General features: G+C 36.4%; 1 protein-coding gene and 1 pseudogene across 1 annotated transcript in view; one reads left to right on the forward strand and one right to left on the reverse strand.

Annotated features, from left to right (window-relative positions):
• Window positions 1-731: 731 nt before the first annotated feature.
• LOC141539029 (beta-1,4 N-acetylgalactosaminyltransferase 2-like) overlaps window positions 732-19,472 on the reverse strand; it is a 76,038-nt gene continuing 57,297 nt past the window's right edge. The window contains exons 10-11 of the mRNA XM_074261240.1: window positions 1,442-1,661; window positions 732-1,021 (exon numbers count right to left, since the gene is read on the reverse strand). Coding sequence (XP_074117341.1) covers window positions 810-1,021; window positions 1,442-1,661 — 432 coding nt within the window. The 3' untranslated portion in view covers window positions 732-809. The remainder of the gene's footprint in view (window positions 1,022-1,441; window positions 1,662-19,472) is intronic.
• LOC141539030 (speckle-type POZ protein-like pseudogene) lies at window positions 16,249-17,520 on the forward strand (annotated as a pseudogene).

The following is a 19,472-nucleotide window of genomic DNA, read 5'->3' on the forward strand; positions in this document are numbered from 1 at the left end:
GTGACCTGGCCTCCTATTTTAAAAGTTTGAGGTCCATTGGACTCTAGAGACTATAACAGAAGGAGAACTCCAGAGATCTATCAATGTCCTCCATGAGCCTACATACATGGGCAGCACCCACAAATTACAGTAAATTTGGTGTACATTCCACATAGAACCACTGCCTTTTGATCCCTTTTCTGGCAAACTACTCCACCTTATTGTTGATTCTCAGAGTATCCTCTCAGTTCTTTTAATTTTGATCAAGAATATATTTTTAATACTTCAACAATGGGAATTTTCAGTTATTCTGCTAATTAAACAGTTTTTCATAGACATAATTTTGCATTTATCCTATAATTTTAAAATTCAAAAATGGGTCTTTTAGCACTGCTGTAAGCCACAAATTGGTGAATTCCACATTACCCATCTAATGATCTATTTCTCAGTGTCCATTCCAAATTTCTCTGGCTAACAATTGATCCCTTTCAAATTTCCCTGACCACTGACTGATTTCAAATTGTTCTGTCCATTGATTAATTATACACAAAGTCCTTTTTTAACCAAATTATTTATTCTAGCCTATGCTTCTATCAACTAGTTCACTTTATTCTCTCTTTCTCCCTCCCTTTCTCTTCCTCTTCTTTCATATATATATTTACATATATATGTTTATAGGTATATATATATATATATATATATATATATATATATATATATATACACACACACAATCATACATATATGTGTGTCATTCTTCATTGTCTCTCTTATTGATTGCCTTGTCCCCTTGGTCACATTACCCAATAGCCTATTTGTTCTTTATATCCTCAGCCCTCAGTATAGCAGTGGAGATAGTTCTTGAAGAAGTGAAGGGCCAGCTTCAACTGGATCTCTCCCTTGGAGCTGAACCTATACCAATTGTAGGTTTTCTTCAAGGAGGACTCTTCTGGGATAGGTTCCAGATCTTTAGGTTGGTGCTGAACTACCACATCTGAACAAAATCCTACTCGAAGACTCCCCAAACCATCAATGAAAAATTCTATAAGGAAGAGAAAATAGAAAGAATAGAATCAATAAGCTTTGGGCCAATGGCCAGAATAGCCAGTGCTGCTGCAAGAGTCATATATTAGGAGATTCAGGAGGACAGATCTGAGTTTGGAGTTTCCTGTCCAAAGGACATAACAATGCATACACACAGAAACAAAGGAAAATGTAGACTCTCCAGGTTAAAAGCTCTAGGTCTCAGGGTTAAGAAGTAAAAGAGAAATTCAGAACTGAAGGCTAGGGAAAGGCTCTCTTGAAAGGCATGGAAACAGATTCCAGAGGCTCCCAAAATGGGGCAGAATAAAGAAACATACAAGCTCTTCAGTTGAGGGTGGAGCAGGTTTGGAAACATAGTTTTAAAAAGTGTGGTCTCTTTAAAACTGGCTAATTTTTATCCTTAACCTAATATCCTTACCTGACTGTGCTACTCTTTTCAACTTGGGATCAAAACCAACATTGCGGAGCTTCTCTGTGTGGGCCAAGAAAAAATTGACAATACCACTTGTTACCACACATTTGGGGAAACCGTCCAAGACCTGGAAGGATCCCACTCGTTTGTGAATGCAGCTGCCATCCTCCCCTTGGGCCAACAGCAGCTTGTACAGGAATGAAATCCCAACCACACGGCCTCCTACCTATCCAAGACAGGGAAGAACAGAAAAATTGACATTAATGAACTCAAGGGGCTCAGCACCCATTTTGCTTCTCCTGGAAAGCATTTTAGAACTTTTGCACATAACTATTATCATGATGATTCTGTCATTCTACCCATCCACCTAGCTCCGGGACTCTCAGATTCTTAAATCTCACACCTCCCTTCCCATCCATGCTCTACTTTCTCCATCCAGTGAGGTAAGATTTTTTAATCAGTCCTACTATTGTCATCATGCTCACTGTTCACTGATTTTTGAGATCTAGCTTCAGATATCTATGAGCTGTGGGGTCCCAGGTAAGTCCTAACTTTTTTGTCTCTTATTTTCCTCAACTGTAAAACTGTTAAAAAAAACATACAGAGTTATTTTGAGGACCAAATATGTTAATACTTGTAACACAGTTAACTCAGTACCTGATACACAGAAGTTTAACAAAAATTCTTATTCCCTTGCATATTTTATATCTCCCAGATTGAGGAATGCTGTCCATAGACCAAGGATCCAGGTATTTGACCTATTCTTGAAAGAATTTGGTCCATTGTAAGTGTCTTGGTAGTGACAGAGAACATTTCTCCCTACCCCAAAACACATATGGCAGCATCAGAGAGTTATCCCTCTATGTTTATCCTATCCCTCTAATATAATCCCTAGGTGACAGGAAACCCAATCTAAAGGGCAAATTTTTTAAAAGAAATTCCAAGGCTAGATAGAGCCATTCTTGAGAAATGGGTACTGGAGATGAGGGGCTGGTCCTTAAGATAAAAACTAAAATATTTTAAGCATGAATGAAGCTCTGAGTAAGCATAGTAGAGACTAGGTGAGTGGGTGAGAAGGCAATAGATAATGCAAATGCAAAGGTGAAAGCTGAGTTACAAGAAAAACAAGCCAATAGAATGCAAAGCTCAGGACACCAAGGGAGTTGGATAATCTGACTGCCTAAATAATGGTCATCAGTTAAGCTGGAAAGACTCATATATCAGGAGCCCTATGAGCATGTTCTCTTAACCCTAACCCCTTCCCATCCTGTTAAAACATTGCATTTGTACTATCATCAGGCAAGAAAAAGGAAGGTGAGACACAGCTCAAGGACAATAGCATACAGAAGAGCACTTGAGGAAGGGAATATATAAGGTGTTGGGGAGTCTCAAGTGGAAGTGGAGTGAGGATATAAAAGACAAATGTTATCTAATTGGCAATTCTACCTATGGGCCCTTGCTTTAATAGCTGAGTCTCAATTTTCTCATCTATCAGCTGGGGATTAAAAAAAACCAACCTGTCATACTCATCTCAAAAGACTGTGAAATTCAAATTACAAAGTATTTTGCAAGCTAAAAAGGGCCAGATATTATTATTATTATTATTCAACAATAATTTATAAATACCCACTATGTGACAGGCACTGTATTAGGAAAGAGAGTGATCCTACTCTCAGGCAACCTGTGTTCCATTGAGTGAGGGCGATAAAATATATTCAGAAATAGTTACAGGATCTATGCACGTGGCAGAGGTCAGAGAAATTTCTAATTCTACAGCTAAAATTTGAATCAAGCCACTGAGCAAGTGAGTCAAAAGTCAAGGATTTCTAGAGAGGGCTGGATTTAGTCCAAGTTACTGCATTTAGAATGGCAGCATAAATGGCACTCAGACTACCCAGGTACAGGTCCTGATGACTCAGTCTCTAAGTCAAAGAATGAGCAGAGTCTGGCCCAAGGACAAAGTCCTAGAAGCTAAGACGGGCAGTATGAGTAAACAGAAGAAAATGTTGTGCCCCCTAAAGAATACTCTAAAGAGACCCAGGAGGTAAAAACACAGAGGAGAGTGTCCTCAAGACGAGTTAAAAACAGGAGGAATATAGAAAGGCTTGGAGAGACTTAAATCAACTGATGCTGAGTGAAACGTGCAGAACTAGGAGATCATTATACACTTCAACAATGATGTATTCTGATGGAAGTGGATGTCTTCAACATAGAGAAGAACTAATCCAATTCCAATTGATCAATGATGGACAGAATCAGCTACACCCAGAAAAGGAATACTGGGAAATGAGTGTAAATTGTGAGCATTTTTTTTGTTTTTCTTCCCAGATTATTTTTACCTTCCGAATACAATTCTTCCTTTGCAACAACAACAACAACAAAATTCGGTTCTGCATATATACATATATATATATATATATGTATAGATAGATAGATAGATAGATAGTACCTAGGATATACTATAAGATATTTAATATGTAAGGGAATGGCTGCCATCTAAGGGAGGGGGTGGAGGGAAGGAGGGAAAAAATTCGGAACAGAAGGGAGTACAAAGGATAATGTTGTAAAAAAAATTACCTATGCATATGTACTGTCAAAAATGTTATAATTATAAAATTATTAATAATTTAAAAAAAAGATGAGGTAAAATAGGGCAGGGTGCAGTCTGTGGGGGGAAGGGAATTTGCAAGGAGAACTCTACCACAGGTTGGAGACTCTGCTTTGGTTGCAAAGCAGTAGATCAGCAGAGAAGTTAAAGCCAAAGGTAAAGTGTACCCCCAGGTAGAGTGTACCCCCAAAACACCAGAGTTTAACAGGAACTGGCTACATCTACCAAGCACCAGGAGTGACTCAGCATGGACCACAGCTGCCCAGGGCAGCCACACTTCTGAACAGCAAGGGGTAGGGCTCTGCCCAGGGCAATCGCACTTCTGCAGCTCAGCCACTCTTTGCAGCCCACTTGCAGGACAGACTGTCCAACTATCTACCCTGTTCTGCAGAGGAATCTAATAACCTCCTTGCCCTGAAGGCAGACCCTAAGGACTTTAAAAAAAAAAGAGTAAAAAAGCCAAGTGAACTTTAACTTTAGATAGCTTCTATACAGAAAGAGAGCAGGTTTTCAACCCCAAGGAGACTAATAGCAGACAGTCTCCAGACAAAACCCCATCACACAAGGCTCTCCTAGAAGAAACTATAAAAAATCTTAAAAGAGAGTTAGAAGGAAAATGGGGAAAGGAAAGAGAAGCTCTGCAAGAAACTAGGAAAAGACATATAACTCACTTAAAAGAAAAATTTGATAAAAGGGAAAAAGAAAATAACTTCCTGAAATGTGAATTGGAAAAGATAAAGAGCTCCCAGGAAAGTAGGATTTGTGAATTGGAAAAAGAAAATAACTCAGTAAAAAAAAATTAGTGAAATGGAAAAAAATTCCATAGAGCAAAACAACTCATTTAAAAACGCAATTGGATATATGCAAAAAGAAGTAAAAAAAAAAAAAAAAAAAAAAAAAAAAGCTAATGAAGAAAACGCATTAAAAATCAAAACTGAACAAATAGAAATGAATGATTCCTTGAGACATCAAGAATCAGTCAAGCAAAACCAAAAAAAATGAAAAAATAGAAAAAAATGTTAAATATCTGTTAGGTTCTTACTAAGTGCTAATGAGATAATGAGATATTAGGTTCTTACTAATTTTACAACAATTCTCTAGTTCCGGCCTTTACTGGGAGTTTTACCCCTTCGAACTTCTGGGGAGAAGCTTGCATGCTTAGGAGGAGCAAGTTCATTGGTTGAAGTATTTTTTCCCAGAAGCCCTTGCGTTATCCCATGCCCATTCTGTGGGAGGATAAAAGAGGGTAACACTCGAGAGATTGAGAAGAGTCTCGACTCTAGGTCAGAGTTGGAGTGGCTCTCTGGAGGAAGGAGAGTCTGGCGGGAAGATTGAGTTGAGACAGCAGATCTCCTCCCAGAGAACGATGGGCGGTTTCTGGAGACAACAGAACATTACAAATATCTACCTGGAAAAACAACAGACCTGGAAAATAGATCTAGGAGAGATAATCTGAGGATTATTGGACTTTCCAGCTAAACTGAGCATTTTCTTCCAGGGAAGAAAATGGACATACAATGAAACAGGTGAATTCCATTTATTCATAATGAAAAAACCTGAGCTAAGCAAAAAATGTGTCCTCCAAATAAAGGACTCAAGAGAAGCATAAAAGATAAAAAGAACTCTTGAGAACAGTATTTCTGTTTTGGGCATACATAAAGAGCATGTGTATAATTTGTTTTACTGTTATAATACAATAAAAAAGGGAAGTAGAAGTGGAAAGGGGATAGTGTCAGAAAAAGGGAAAAGGAGAGATAAAGAGAGGGAAATTACATCCCACAAAGAGGCAAAGGAAATCTATCATATCTGAGGGAATTTAGGGAGGGGGAGGAACATTGAGTGAATCTTACTCTCATCAGATTTGGTCCAAAGAGAAAATATTAGACATATTTGGTTTACAGAGAGGAAAAGGGAAAAGGAAAAGGTAAGAAGGAAAAGGTATGAGAAAGGGAAAGGGACTCAAAGGGGGTGGGAGGGATTCTAAAGAGGGAGAACTGTGGGAAGCATATGGTGTCCATAAGTTTTTTTTTTAATTTATTGAATTTTTATTTTGTTTTATAATTATAACTTTTTTTTTGACAGTACATATGCATGGGTAATTTTTTACAACATTATCCCTTGCACTTACTTCTGTTCAGATTTTTTTCCCTTCCTCCCCCAACCCCCTCCCCCAGATGGCAGGCAGTCTTATACATGTTAAATATATTACAATATATTCTAGATACAATATATGTGTGTAGAACCGAATTTCTTGTTGCACAGGAAAAATTGGATTCAGAAGGTAAAAATAACAGTTTACACTTATTTCCCAGTGTTCCTTTTCTGGATGTAGCTGATTCTGTCCATCATTGATCAATTGGAATTGGATTAGCTCTTCTCTATGTTGAAGATATCCACTTCCATCAGAATACATCCTCATACAATATCATTGTTGAAGTGTATAATGATCTTCTGGTTCTGCTCGTTTCACTTAGCATCAGTTGATGTAAGTCTCTCCAGGCCTCTCTGTATTTCTCCTGTTGGTCATTTCTTACAGAACAATAATATTCCATAACATTCATATACCATAATTTACCCAACCATTCTCCAATTGATGGACATTCATTCATCTTCCAGCTTCTAGCCACTATGAAAAGGGCTGCCACAAACATTTTGGCACATACAGGTCCCTTTCCCTTCTTTAGTATTTCTTTGGGATACAAGCCCAGTAGTAGCACTGCTGGGTCAAAGGGTATGCACATTTTGATAACTTTTTGGGCATAATTCCAGATTGCTCTCCAGAATGGTTGGATTCTTTCACAACTCCACCAACAATGCATCAGTGTCCCAGTTTTCCCATAGCCCCTCCAACATTCATCATTATTTGTTCCTGTCATCTTAGCTAATCTGACAGGTATGTAATGATATCTCAGAGTTGTTTTAATTTGCATTTCTCTGATCAATAGTGATTTGGAACACTCTTTCATATGAGTGGAAATAGTTTTAATTTCATCATCTGAAAATTGTCTGTTCATATCCTTTGACCATTTATCAATTGGAGAATGGCTTGATTTCTTATAAATTAAAGTCAATTCTCTGTATATTTTGGAGACGAGGCCTTTATCAGAACCTTTAACTGTAAAAATGTTTTCCCAATTTGTTACTTCCCTTCTAATCTTGTTTGCATTAGTTTTGTTTGTGCAGAAACTTTTTAATTTGGTGTAATCAAAATTTTCTATTTTGTGATCAATAATGGTCTCTAGTTCTCCCTTGGACACAAACTCCTTCCTCCTCTACAAGTCTGAGAGGTAAACCATCCCATGTTCCTCCAATTTATTTATGATTTCGTTCTTTATGCCTAAATCTTGGACCCATTTTGATCTAATCTTAGTATGTGGTGTTAAATGTGGGTCCATACCTAGTTTCTGCCATACTAATTTCCAGTTTTCCCAGCAGTTTTTGTCAAATAATGAATTCTTATCCCAAAATTTGGGATCTTTGGGTTTGTCAAACACTAGATTGCTATTTTTATTCACTATCTTGCCCTGTGAACCTAACCTATGCCACTGATCAACTAGTCTATTTCTTAGCCAATACCAAATGGTTTTGGTGAATGTTGCTATATAATACAGTTCTAGATCAGATACAGCTAGACCACCTTCACTTAATTTTTTTTTTCATTACTTCCCTTGAAATTCTCGACCTTTTGTTATTCCATATGAATTCTGTTGTTATTTTTTCTAGGTTATTAAAATAGTTTCTTGGAAGTCTGATTGGTATAGCACTAAATAAATAGATTAGTTTAGGGAGTATTGTCATTTCAATTATATTCGCTCGGCCTATCCAAGAGCACTGAATGTCTTTCCAATTATTTAAATCTGACTTTATTTTTGTGGCAAGTGTTTTGTAATTTTGCTCATATAATTCCTGACTCTCCTTTGGTAGATATATTCCCAAATATTTTATACTATCTACCGTTATTTTGCATGGAATTTCTCTTTGTATCTCTTGCTGTTGGATTGTGTTGGTAATGTATAAAAATGCTGAGGATTTATGTGGATTTATTTTGTATCCTGCAACTTTGCTAAAATTCTGAATTATTTCTAATAGCTTTTTAGCAGAGTCTTTGGGGTTCTCTAAGTATACCATCATGTCATCTGCGAAAAGTGATAATTTGATTTCCTCATTTCCTACTCTAATTCCTTGAATCTCTTTCTCGGCTCTTATTGCCAAGGCTAGAGTTTCTAGTACTATATTGAAAAGTAATGGTGATAGTGGGCAACCTTGTTTCACTCCTGATCTTATAGGGAAAGGTTCTAGTTTATCGCCATTACATATGATGTTTACTGAAGGTTTTAAATATATGCTCCTTATTATTTTAAGGAATAGTCCATTTATTCCTATACTCTCAAGCGTTTTTAGTAGGAATGGATGTTGGATTTTATCAAATGCTTTTTCTGCATCTATTGAGATGATCATATGGTTTTTATTAATTTGATTATTAATATGGTCATTTATACTAATAGTTTTCCTAATATTAAACCAGCCCTGCATTCCTGGTATAAATTCCACTTGGTCATAATGTATTATCCTGGGGATGATTTTCTGAAGTCTATTTGCTAATATCTTATTTAAGATTTTAGCATCAATATTCATTAAGGAAATTGGTCTATAGTTTTCTTTCTCAGTTTTCGATCTACCTGGTTTAGGTATCAGTACCATGTCTGTGTCATAGAAGGAATTTGGTAGGACTCCTTCAATCCCTATTTTTTCAAATAGTTTACATAGCATTGGAGTTAGTTGTTCTTTAAATGTTTGATAGAATTCACAATCCATCTGGTCCTGGGGACTTTTTCTTAGGAAGTTGGTTAATAGCTTGGTCTATTTCTTTTTCTGAGGTGGGACTATTTAGACTACTTACTTCTTCCTCTGTTAATCTGGGCAAGCTATATTTTTGAAGGTATTCTTCCATTTCATTTAAGTTATCGAATTTATCGGCATAAAGTTGAGCAAAGTAGCTCCTAACTATTGTTCTAATTTCCTCTTCATTAGTGGTGAGTTCACCCTTTTCATTTTCAAGACTAACAATTTGCTTTTTCTCTTTCCTTTTTTTAATCAGGTTTATTAAGGGTTTGTCTATTTTGTTGGTTTTTTCATAGAACCAACTCTTAGTTTTATTAATTCAATAGTTTTTTTACTTTCAATTTTATTAATCTCACCTTTTATTTTTTGAATTTCAAGTTTTGTGTTTGTCTAGGGTTTTTTAATTTGTTCCTTTTCTAGCAATTTTAGTTGTAAGCCCAATTCGTTGGCCCTCTCTTTCTCTATTTTATGCAAGTAGGCCTGTAGAGATATAAAACTTCCCCTTATTACTGCTTTGGCTGTATCCCACACATTTTGGTATGATGTCTCATTATTGTCATTTTCTTGGGTGAAGTTATTAATTATGTCTATGATTTGCTGTTTTACCCAATCATTCTTTAGTATAAGATTATTTAGTTTCCAATTATTTTTTGGTCTATTTTCCCCTGGCTTTTTATTAAATGTAATTTTGATTGCATTATGGTCTGAAAAGGATGCATTTACTATTTCTGCCTTACTGCATTTGATTTTGAGGTTTTTATGCCCTAGTATATGATCAATTTTTGTATAGGTTCCATGAACTGCTGAGAAGAAAGTATACTCCTTTCTGTCTCCATTTAGCTTTCGCCAAAGATCTATCATATCAAACTTTTCTAATATTCTATTTACCTCTTTGACTTCTTTCTTATTTATTCTGTGGTTTGATTTATCTAATTCTGAGAGTGCAAGGTTGAGATCTCCCAATATTTTAGTTTTGCTATCTATTTCCTCTTGCAGCTCTCTTAATTTCTCTTTTAAAAATTTATATGGTGCACCACTTGGTGCATATATGTTTAATATTGATACTGCTTCATTATTTATGCTGCCCTTTAGCAGGATATAACGCCCTTCCTTATCTCTTTTAATTAGATCAATTTTTGTTTTTGCTTGATCTGAGATGAGGATGGCTACTCCTGCTTTTTTGGTTTTGCCTGAAGCTTAATAGATTCTGCTCCACCCTTTTACTTTTAGTTTGAATGTCTTATCCTGTTTCAGGTGTGTTTCTTGTAAACAACATATAGTAGGATTCTGACTTTTAATCCAGTCTGCTAACTGCTTCCTCTTTATGAGGCAGTTTGCCCCATTCACATTTATGGTTAGAAGGACTAATTCTATATTGCTTGCCATCCTATTAACCCCTGCTTATGCTTTTCTCCTTTCCTTCCCTCTTACCCCCCTACCCAGTGTTAAGCTTGTGAACACCACTTGCTTTTCACAGCCCTCCCTTTTTAGGATCCCTCCCCCACCTTAAAATTCCTCCCCTTATTTTACCCCTTTTCCTCACAATTTCTGTATTCCCTTCTCCTTAGCTTACTCCTTCTCTTTCACTTTTCAATGAAGTGGAAGAAGTTTCACCATAAATCGAATATGTCTATTGATACACACTATGTTCATCTCCCTCCTTTCTTTCTCTCAGATATAATAGGTTACCTTTGCCTCTTCATGAGATGTAGTACCACCACTTTACACTTTTTTTATGATATAATTTCCTTTCCACTTCTAGTTTCTAAGACAAATTGTACATATGTTCTTTACATATTTTTTGGGCAGAAATATAGTTCTCAAGATTTCTTTTTACCTTTTTTAGAAAGCTCTTGAGTTCTGTATTTGAAGATCAAACCTTTTATGTAGGTCTGGTTTTTTCATCAAAAATAGATGGAAGTCATTTATTTCATTAAATGTCCATCTTCTTCCCTGGAAAACAATGCTCATTCTTGCTGGGTAAGTTATTCTTGGCTGCATACCAAGTTCCTTAGCCTTTCGGAATATCATGCTCCAGGCCCTTCGTTCTTTTAATGTGGACGCTGCTAGATCCTGGGTTATCCTTATTGTGGATCCTCCATATCTGAATTACTTTTTTCTAGCAGCTTCCAATATCTTTTCCTTTGTCTGATGGTTCTTGAACTTGGCCACTATATTTCTTGGCGTTTTGATTTTAGGGTCCCTTTCAGTAGGTGATTGATGAATTTTTTCAATGTCTATTTTACCCTCTGTTTCCAGAACATCTGGGCAGTTCTCTTTGATAATTTCCTCGAAAATGGTGTCCAAACTCTTTTTTTCCTCACATTTTTCAGGGAGTCCGATTATTCTCAAATTGTCTCTCCTGGATCTGTTTTCCAGGTCTGTTGTTTTTCTAGTAAGGTACTTGACATTCTTTTCAATTGTTTCATTTCTCTGGTTTTCATTTCTACTTGTTTGAGTCTAATTTTCAATGATGTATTTTCTTCACTCACTTTTTTTATATCTCTTTGTAATTGTCCAATTGAGTTTTTATCTTCTATGGAATTTTTTTCCATTTTATCCATTTTATTTTTTAGAGAGCTGTTTTCTTTTTCCAGCTCACTAATCCTGTTTTCCTTGGAGTTGTTTACCTTTTCCAGCTCACTAATCTTGTTTCTCAATGATTTGATTTCTTTATCCACTCTGTCTTTAAATGCATGGGATGACTTCTCCAGGCTCTCTTGCCAAGCTTCCCTTTCCTTTTCCCATTTTTCTTCCCTCTCTCTTGTGAGAGCCTTTTTGATTTCCTCTATGAGATTCTTTTGTATTGAGGAGCAGCTCATATCTCCCTTAGGGGATTCCTCTGGGGACAGTCTGTTTTTAGTCTCCTCAGTGTTTGAAGTCTGCTCTCTCTCCATACAAAAGCTGTCAATGGTTAGAGCCCTTTTGAATTTTTTGTTCATTTTGTCAGAGTAGGAATCGAAGAAAACAAATTGACAAGAGAAACAATTGGTCTGTTTTGCGGGGGATGGGGCTGGATGGTATTAATGGGCTTCCTCTACAGACGGGGGTAAGGCAGCAGAGAGCCACTAACAGAACAGCGATGACTGAAATGAGTCTGCGCTCTGAGGCTGTGAGAACGTGCTGAGTCAGTCCAGGTGAGGGTTGGGGGTGGCCGGGTTCTGAGAGAAGCTAGCTTTCCGGGGTTTTAATCTTCACCTCAGGTGTTTACACTCTCTCAGCTGCTCCTGGCTTGCTGCCAAGAGGGAGTATCCACACTGGGGTAAAAGCCTTTTCGCAGAAACGGCAGAGATTGTACCCCTCCTCCTTGGGTCTGAGCTGTGTGAGCTGCCTGTCTCGCTCTGGCTTGCCTGCCCTCAGTCTGTGCCCAGTCTGATTGACCCTCCCCTGAGCAAACACAGACCTTTTCTGGCAACTTTCAAGGACGTCTTCTCTTGGTGATTATTTGTGGATTTCTTTCTGGGTCAAGCATTAAGTCTGAGGCTTGTCATGAAGTAAGTTCTGAGAGAAAATGAGGAGCTCAAGCAGCTGTCTGCCTCCACGCCGCCATCTTGAAATAGTTCCATTTTAGAAAAAGAAATAGAACAAGCTATTAATCAACTCCCTAAGAAAAAATCCCCAAGACCAGATGGATTTACATGTGAATTCTACCAAATATAAACTATTTGAAAAAATAGGGAATGAAGGACTCCTACCAAATTCCTTTTATGACACAGACATGGTACTGATAACTAAAACCAGGTAGGGTGAAAACAGACAAATTAAATTATAGACCAATCTCCCTAATGAATATTGTTGCAAAAATCTTAAATAAAATGTTAGCAAAAAGATTACAGAAAATCATTCCCAGGATAATATACCATGACCAAGTAGAATTTATACCAGGAATGCAGGGCTGATTCAACATTAGGAAAACTATTAGCATAACTGACTCTATCAATAACCAAATTAACAAAAACCATATGATCATCTCAATAGATGCAGAAAAAGCATTTGATAAAATCCAACATCTATTCCTATTAAAAACACTTGAGAGTATAGAATAAATAGACTTTTCCTTAAAATAGTCAGTAGCATCTATTTAAAACCATAAGTAAGCATCATATGTAATGGGGATAAATTGGAACCATTCCCAATAAGATCAGGAGTGAAACAAGGTTGCCCACTATCATCATTACTATTCAATATTGTATTAGAAATGCTAGCTTTGGCAATAAGAGTTGAGAAAAAGATTAAAGGAATTAGAGTAGGTAATAAGGAAACCAAGTTACCACTCTTTGCAGATGATATGATGGTATATTAGAGAACCCCAGAGAATCAACTAAAAAACTATTAGAAATAATCCACACCTTTGACAAAGCTGCAGGATACAAAATAAAACCACATAAGTCATCAGCATTCTTATATATCACTAAAAAAATCCAACAGTTAGAGTTACAAAGAGAAACCCCATTTAAAATAACTACTGATAGTATAAAATATTTAGGAATCTATCTGCCAAGGGAAAATCAGAAACTATATGAGCAAAACTACAAAACACTTTCCACACAAATAAAGTCAGATCTAACCAATTGGAAAAATATTAAATGCTCTTGGATAGGGGCAAGCAAATATGATAAAGATGACAATACTACCTAAGCTGATCTATTTATTTAGTGCTATACTAATCAGACTCCCAAAAATTATTTTAATGACCTAGAAAAAATAACAACAAAGTTCATATGGAAAAACAAAAGGTCAAGAATTTCAAAGGAATCAATTAAAAAAAAAATCAAATGAAGGTGGCCTAGCTGTACCAGATCTAAAATTATATTATAAAGCAGTGGTTACCAAAACCATTTGGTATTGGCTAAGAACTAGACTAGTTGATCAATGGAATAGATTAGGCTCAAAGGACAAAACAGCCAACAGCCAATAACTTTAATAATCTAATGTTTGACAAATCCAAGGACCCCAGCTTTTGGGATAAGAACTCACTGTTTGACAAAAATTGCTGGAAAAATTGGAAATTAGTATGGCAGAAACTAGGCATTGACTCACACTTAACACTGTACATCAAGATAAGGTCAAAATGGGTTCATGACCTAGGCATAAAGAATGAGATTATAAATAAATTAGAAGAACATAGGATAGTTTACCTCTCAGACCGTGGAAGAGGAAGGGATTTATGTCCAAAGAAGAACTAGAGATCATTACTGATCACAAAATAGAAAATTTTGATTATATCAAATTGAACCGTTTTTGTACAAATAAAACTAATACAGACAAGATTAGAAGGGAAGCAATAAACTGAGAAAGCATTTTTACAGACAAAGGTTCCGATAAAGGCCTCATTTCCAAAATATATAAAGAATTGACTCTAATTTATACGAAATCAAGCCATTCTCCAACTGATAAATGGTCAAAGGATATGAACAGACAATTCTCAAACAAAGAAATTGAAATTATTTCTAGCCATATGAAAAGATGCTCCAAGTCATTATTAATCAGAGAAATGCAAATTAAGACAACTCTGAGATACCACTACATAGCTGTCCGATTGGCTAGGATGACAGGAAAAGATAATGCTGAATGTTGGAGGGGATGTAGGAAAACTGGGACACTGATACATTGTTGGTGGAACTGTGAATACATCCAGCCATTCTGGAGAGCAATTTAGAACTATGCTCAAAAAGTTATCAAAAAAAGTTTGATCCAGCAGTGTTACTACTCTGCTTATATTGCAAAGAGATTTTTAAAGAAGAGAAGGGGACTTGTATGTTCAAGAATGTTTATGGCAGCCCTCTTTGTAGTGGCCAGAAACTGGAAACTAAGTGGATGCCCATCAATTGGAGAATGGCTGAATAAAATGTGGTATATGAATATTATGAAATATTATTGTTCTGTAAGAAATGACCAAATAGATGATTTTAAAAAGCCCTGGAGAGACTTACATGAACTGATGCTGAATGAAATGAGCAGGACCAGGAGATCATTATATTCTTCATCAACAATACTATATGATGGGGGCAGCTAGGTGGCTTAGTGGATAGAGCACCAGCCCTGAATTCAGGAAGACCCAAGGTCAAATCTGGGCTCAGACACTTAACACTTCCTAGCTGTGTGACCCTGGGTAAGTCACTTAACCCCAGCCTCAGGGGGGGAAAAATAAAGAACAATACTATGATGATCAATTCTGATGGACAAGGCCCTCTCCAACAATGAGATGAACCAAATCAGTTCTAATAGATCAGTAATGAACTGAACCAGCTACACTCAGCGAAAGAACTCTGGAAATGAGTGTGAACTACAACATAGCACTTCCAATCCCTCTTTTTTTGTCTGCTTGCATTTTTGATCTCCTCAGGTTAATTTTACCTTATTTCTAAGTCCATTTTTTTTTTTTGTGCAGCAAAATAACTGTATGGATATGTATACATATATTGTACTTTAACATATTTAACATGTATTGGTTTACCTGCCATCTGGGGAAAGGGTGGGGAAAAGGAGAGGAAAAGTTCAAACAGAAGGTTTTGCAAGGGTCAATGCTGAAAAATTACCCATGCATATATCTTGTAAATAAAAAGCTATAATAATAATAATAATAATAATAATAATAATAATAATAATAAAATAATAAAAAGACAAGGTAAAATAGAGTCTCATTTTAAAAAATGTTTTGGCCACAGAATAATTGGAAGAAATGAAGCAAAACATTTTTTAAAAGTTAGAATTAAAGTAAAAACTCTGGCCTCAGACATTTCCTAGCTATGTGACTTTGGTCAAGTTACTTAAATCCTGTGTGCTTCAATTTTCTCATCTGTAAAAAATAAGCTGAAGAAAGAAATTGTAAAGGGCTGAAACTCTGAGTTGATGCACTGGAATCAGACAACTGAGCACGTAAGGCTAATTACCAATTGGACAATACTCTATTAGCATATGCTTGGAAAATGGCCCTTCCACTCTTCTGTGCTGTATAGATCTTTTGGTATATACAGATAATTGTAGGAGGGATTAGGGGGTGGAGTAAAACAAGCCAGGGTGCTAACTCTGTCTTCACAAGAAATGCTAAACTATTCCAGTATCTTTGCCCTAAAAGAAATCCCAATGAAATCACAAAGTTGGACATGATTGAAAAAGGCTAAAATCACAACAATAAAAAACTCTGGAGGAAAAAACTGAAAGAAGAATAAATAGGAGAGGGCACGAGGAAACGGGTGGGCAGAGAAGAAGGGATGCAGTACGGAGGAGGCGGCTGCTGCCAGGACTCCCCGCCATCACCTCCGCCACTGCTGCCACCTCAGCATGAAAGGAGCTGCTGCTGGGACACCCTGCCACCACCCGCCCCTAACCCCCCACTCCCAGCTCAGCAAAGTATTGAAGTATAGATTACTGACCTGATAATAAAAACCTGTAATAAAATGGCAATGTCTAGGGTACCCACCCCACCTCCACCTGGAGAGATGACCTGTGGACCTATAGCCGAAAGATGGTGTTATACACAGGTTAAAGTAGTAAAAATTTCCTACATGCGGACCATTAATAACTTCAGCTTTTGTAGATAAGAAATGGGTGAAGTTTTAAAAAGTTCTACATTTTCATCAGGCCCAAATGATAAAATGAAATGGTGCCTGAGAGTAAATCCAAAGGGATTAGATGATGAAAGTAAAGACTACTTGTCCTCATTTGCTTTTAGTCAGCTGCCCCAAAAGTGAAGTTCGAGCAAAATTCAAAGTTTCCCTTCTAAATGCTAAAAGGGAAGAAACAAAAGCAATGGAAAGCCAAAGAGCATATTGATTTGTACAAGGGAAGGACTGGGGATTTAAAAAATTCATTAGGAGAGATTTTTTGCTTGATGAAGCTAATGGTCTTTTACCAGATGACAAACATACGTTGTTTTGTGAGGTAAGCGTGGTCCAAGATTTGGTAAATATATAAGGACAGACTAATTAATATAAACACTTTGAAAGTACCTGAATGTCAACTTGCAGAAGATTTAAGGAATCTCTGGGAAACTGGGAGACTTACTGATTGCAGTTTTTTTGGTAAGAGGACAAGAATTCAAAGCTCATAAATCTGTTCTTGCAGCTCGCTCGCTCCCTCATTTTTAATGCAATGTTTGAACATGAAATGGAAGAGAGCAAAAAGAATCGAGTAGAAATAATGATGTAGACCCAGAGATTTTTAAAGAAATGATGAGATTCATTCATTTATACAGGGAAAGCACCAAACCTAGACAAAATGGCTGACAATTTGTTACCAGCTGCAGACAAATATTCATTGGATCGACTGAAGGTGATGTGTGAAGAAGCTTTGTATAGTAACCTCTCAGTAGAAAATGTTGCTGACATCCTTATCCTTGCAGATTTGCACAGTGCAGAACAGTTGAAAGCACAAGCAATAGAGTTCATTAACAGGTGCAATGTGCTTCGACAATTTGGGTGTAAAGATAGGAAAAACTGGAACAGCAACCAAACAACAGACATAATGGAAACAACAGGTTGGAAGTCTATGATTCAGTCCCACCCTCATTTAGTGGCAGAGTCCTTCCGAGCACTAGCATCTGCACAGTGTCCAGAGTTTGGTGTTCCACGCAAACGACTAAAACAGTCATGAAATCTTCCATGAACTTTAGAAAAACTCAATTGACTCTTACTCCTCCGGGTCCAGATGGATTCTAATATACAAACCATAAACAAGAATTGTTTTTGTTATCCTTTTCCACAGAACAGAAGCTGAAAAAGCATTGTTTGTTTTTCAGATGGATAATTTATAGTTTAATCTTCAGCTTTAAATTAGACTGATTACTCTCTAATTCACTGCAAGGCCTTAAATTATCTTCAATGACTTCTCTAGTTCATATAGGCTATTTTTTTTTAAATTGTGCCTTGTCTTTTTGACTAGGCTATGCAGGATTGCACTAGCTCTATAATGCAGTAAAATTGATAACTGAAGATATTAAGTTTCAAAGGATCTTCCATTATTTTGAAAAACAAAATGAATTTTATAGTTTTGGTCCTGTACTATCTCGAAGGTTAAAACTAGGCTCTCCTCAAAAACATTTGAATTGGAGATGACCACGGATATACTCCAGTCCAGGTCTTGTGAATACAGGACAGCTTGCTTACCTTTAAGGTAAGTTATGGCAATACACTACTTTGATTCTAATTTATTTTTCATTGTAGGGGCAAATATGCAATGGTTTGGCCTGAAAGATGAGAAACACATAATAAACTTATGCCTGTGTTTCTTCATGCCCTAGTTAATGATGTTTGAGAATTAAGGTTAAGATGTCAAAAAGAATAATATTTGCTCTTAGAAGTGTTTTATTTATTTTGACCCCACATTAATATGAAGATTCCTGGATGTGCAAAAAATATACATATAATGACCAAATGTAAATTAAATTAATGGGCCAAATTAAGAATGATAAATATGCACTTTTAATGTATAACCTTTTTGTAAACTGAGTGTTACATATATATTTTGCTTCTGATTGAATTAATGAGGTACAATTAATGTGTCTTAACTTTTGGGAAAAAATGATATTTGGAGCCAACCTGGACACTCATTTTGTTAACATAGACAAGGAAAATAACAAGACACACACATTAAGTAACTGATGTATTCTCCCTTTAAAAAAGGCACATAAAAAAGATCCTGAGCAGTTGCTCTCTTCTTTTTTTATTTACAAAGAACTGTGTGCAACTATATGATTTCTCTAAAGGGATGTGCACACTAGAGGAAAGACACTCCCTCCCTGCCACCTCTCATCTCTTACAATAAATATTTCAGGCCACATTTTCAAGCATGCGCTTTTTTCTCCTCCTTCTACTCCCATTGTTTTAGTTAATATTCATTGTGGATGATACTGAAATTCTGCATAATGTGAAACTGTTTGAAAACTCCTTTTCATGGGCCAGTTCTTATATGAATTTTAGCTATAAATAACATTTTTAATGTTCAATGGCTTTGTTTACAATTTGAGAGGGGTGGCATATCTGCAATGGTGCACAGTAATAGGAAGAGCAGAAGAGTAACTGTTGAGTTATTGCTTTAAATTTGCATAATATATAATATATAAATTGATATTTGGCAAATTTTTTGTTTGATCACTAAGGAAGAAGTGTCTCACTGGAAAATAAAACATTAGTTGGGTAAATTGTGGTATATGAAGGTTATGGAATATTATTGCTCTGTAAGAAATGACCAGCAGGAGGAATACAGAGAGGCCTGGAGAGACTTAAATCAACTGATGCTGAGTGAAATGAGCAGAACCAGAAGATCACTGTACACTTCAACAACAATACTGTATGAGGATGTATTCTGATGGAAGTGGAAATCTTCAACATAAAGAAAAACCAACTCACTTCCAGTTGATCAATGATGGACAGAGGTAGCTACACCCAGAGAAGAAACACTGGGAAGTGAATGTAAATTGTTAGCACTAATATCTGTCTGCCCAGGTTACATGTACCTTCGGAATCTAAAGTTTATTGTGCAACAAGAAAATGGTATTTACCCACATGTATTGTACCTAGACTATATTGTAACACATGTAAAATGTATGGGATTGCCTGTCATGGGGGGAGGGAATAGAGGGAGGGG

Source organism: Sminthopsis crassicaudata, chromosome 4 (assembly GCF_048593235.1).
Source record: "Sminthopsis crassicaudata isolate SCR6 chromosome 4, ASM4859323v1, whole genome shotgun sequence".
Lineage (NCBI taxonomy): Eukaryota > Metazoa > Chordata > Mammalia > Dasyuromorphia > Dasyuridae > Sminthopsis > Sminthopsis crassicaudata.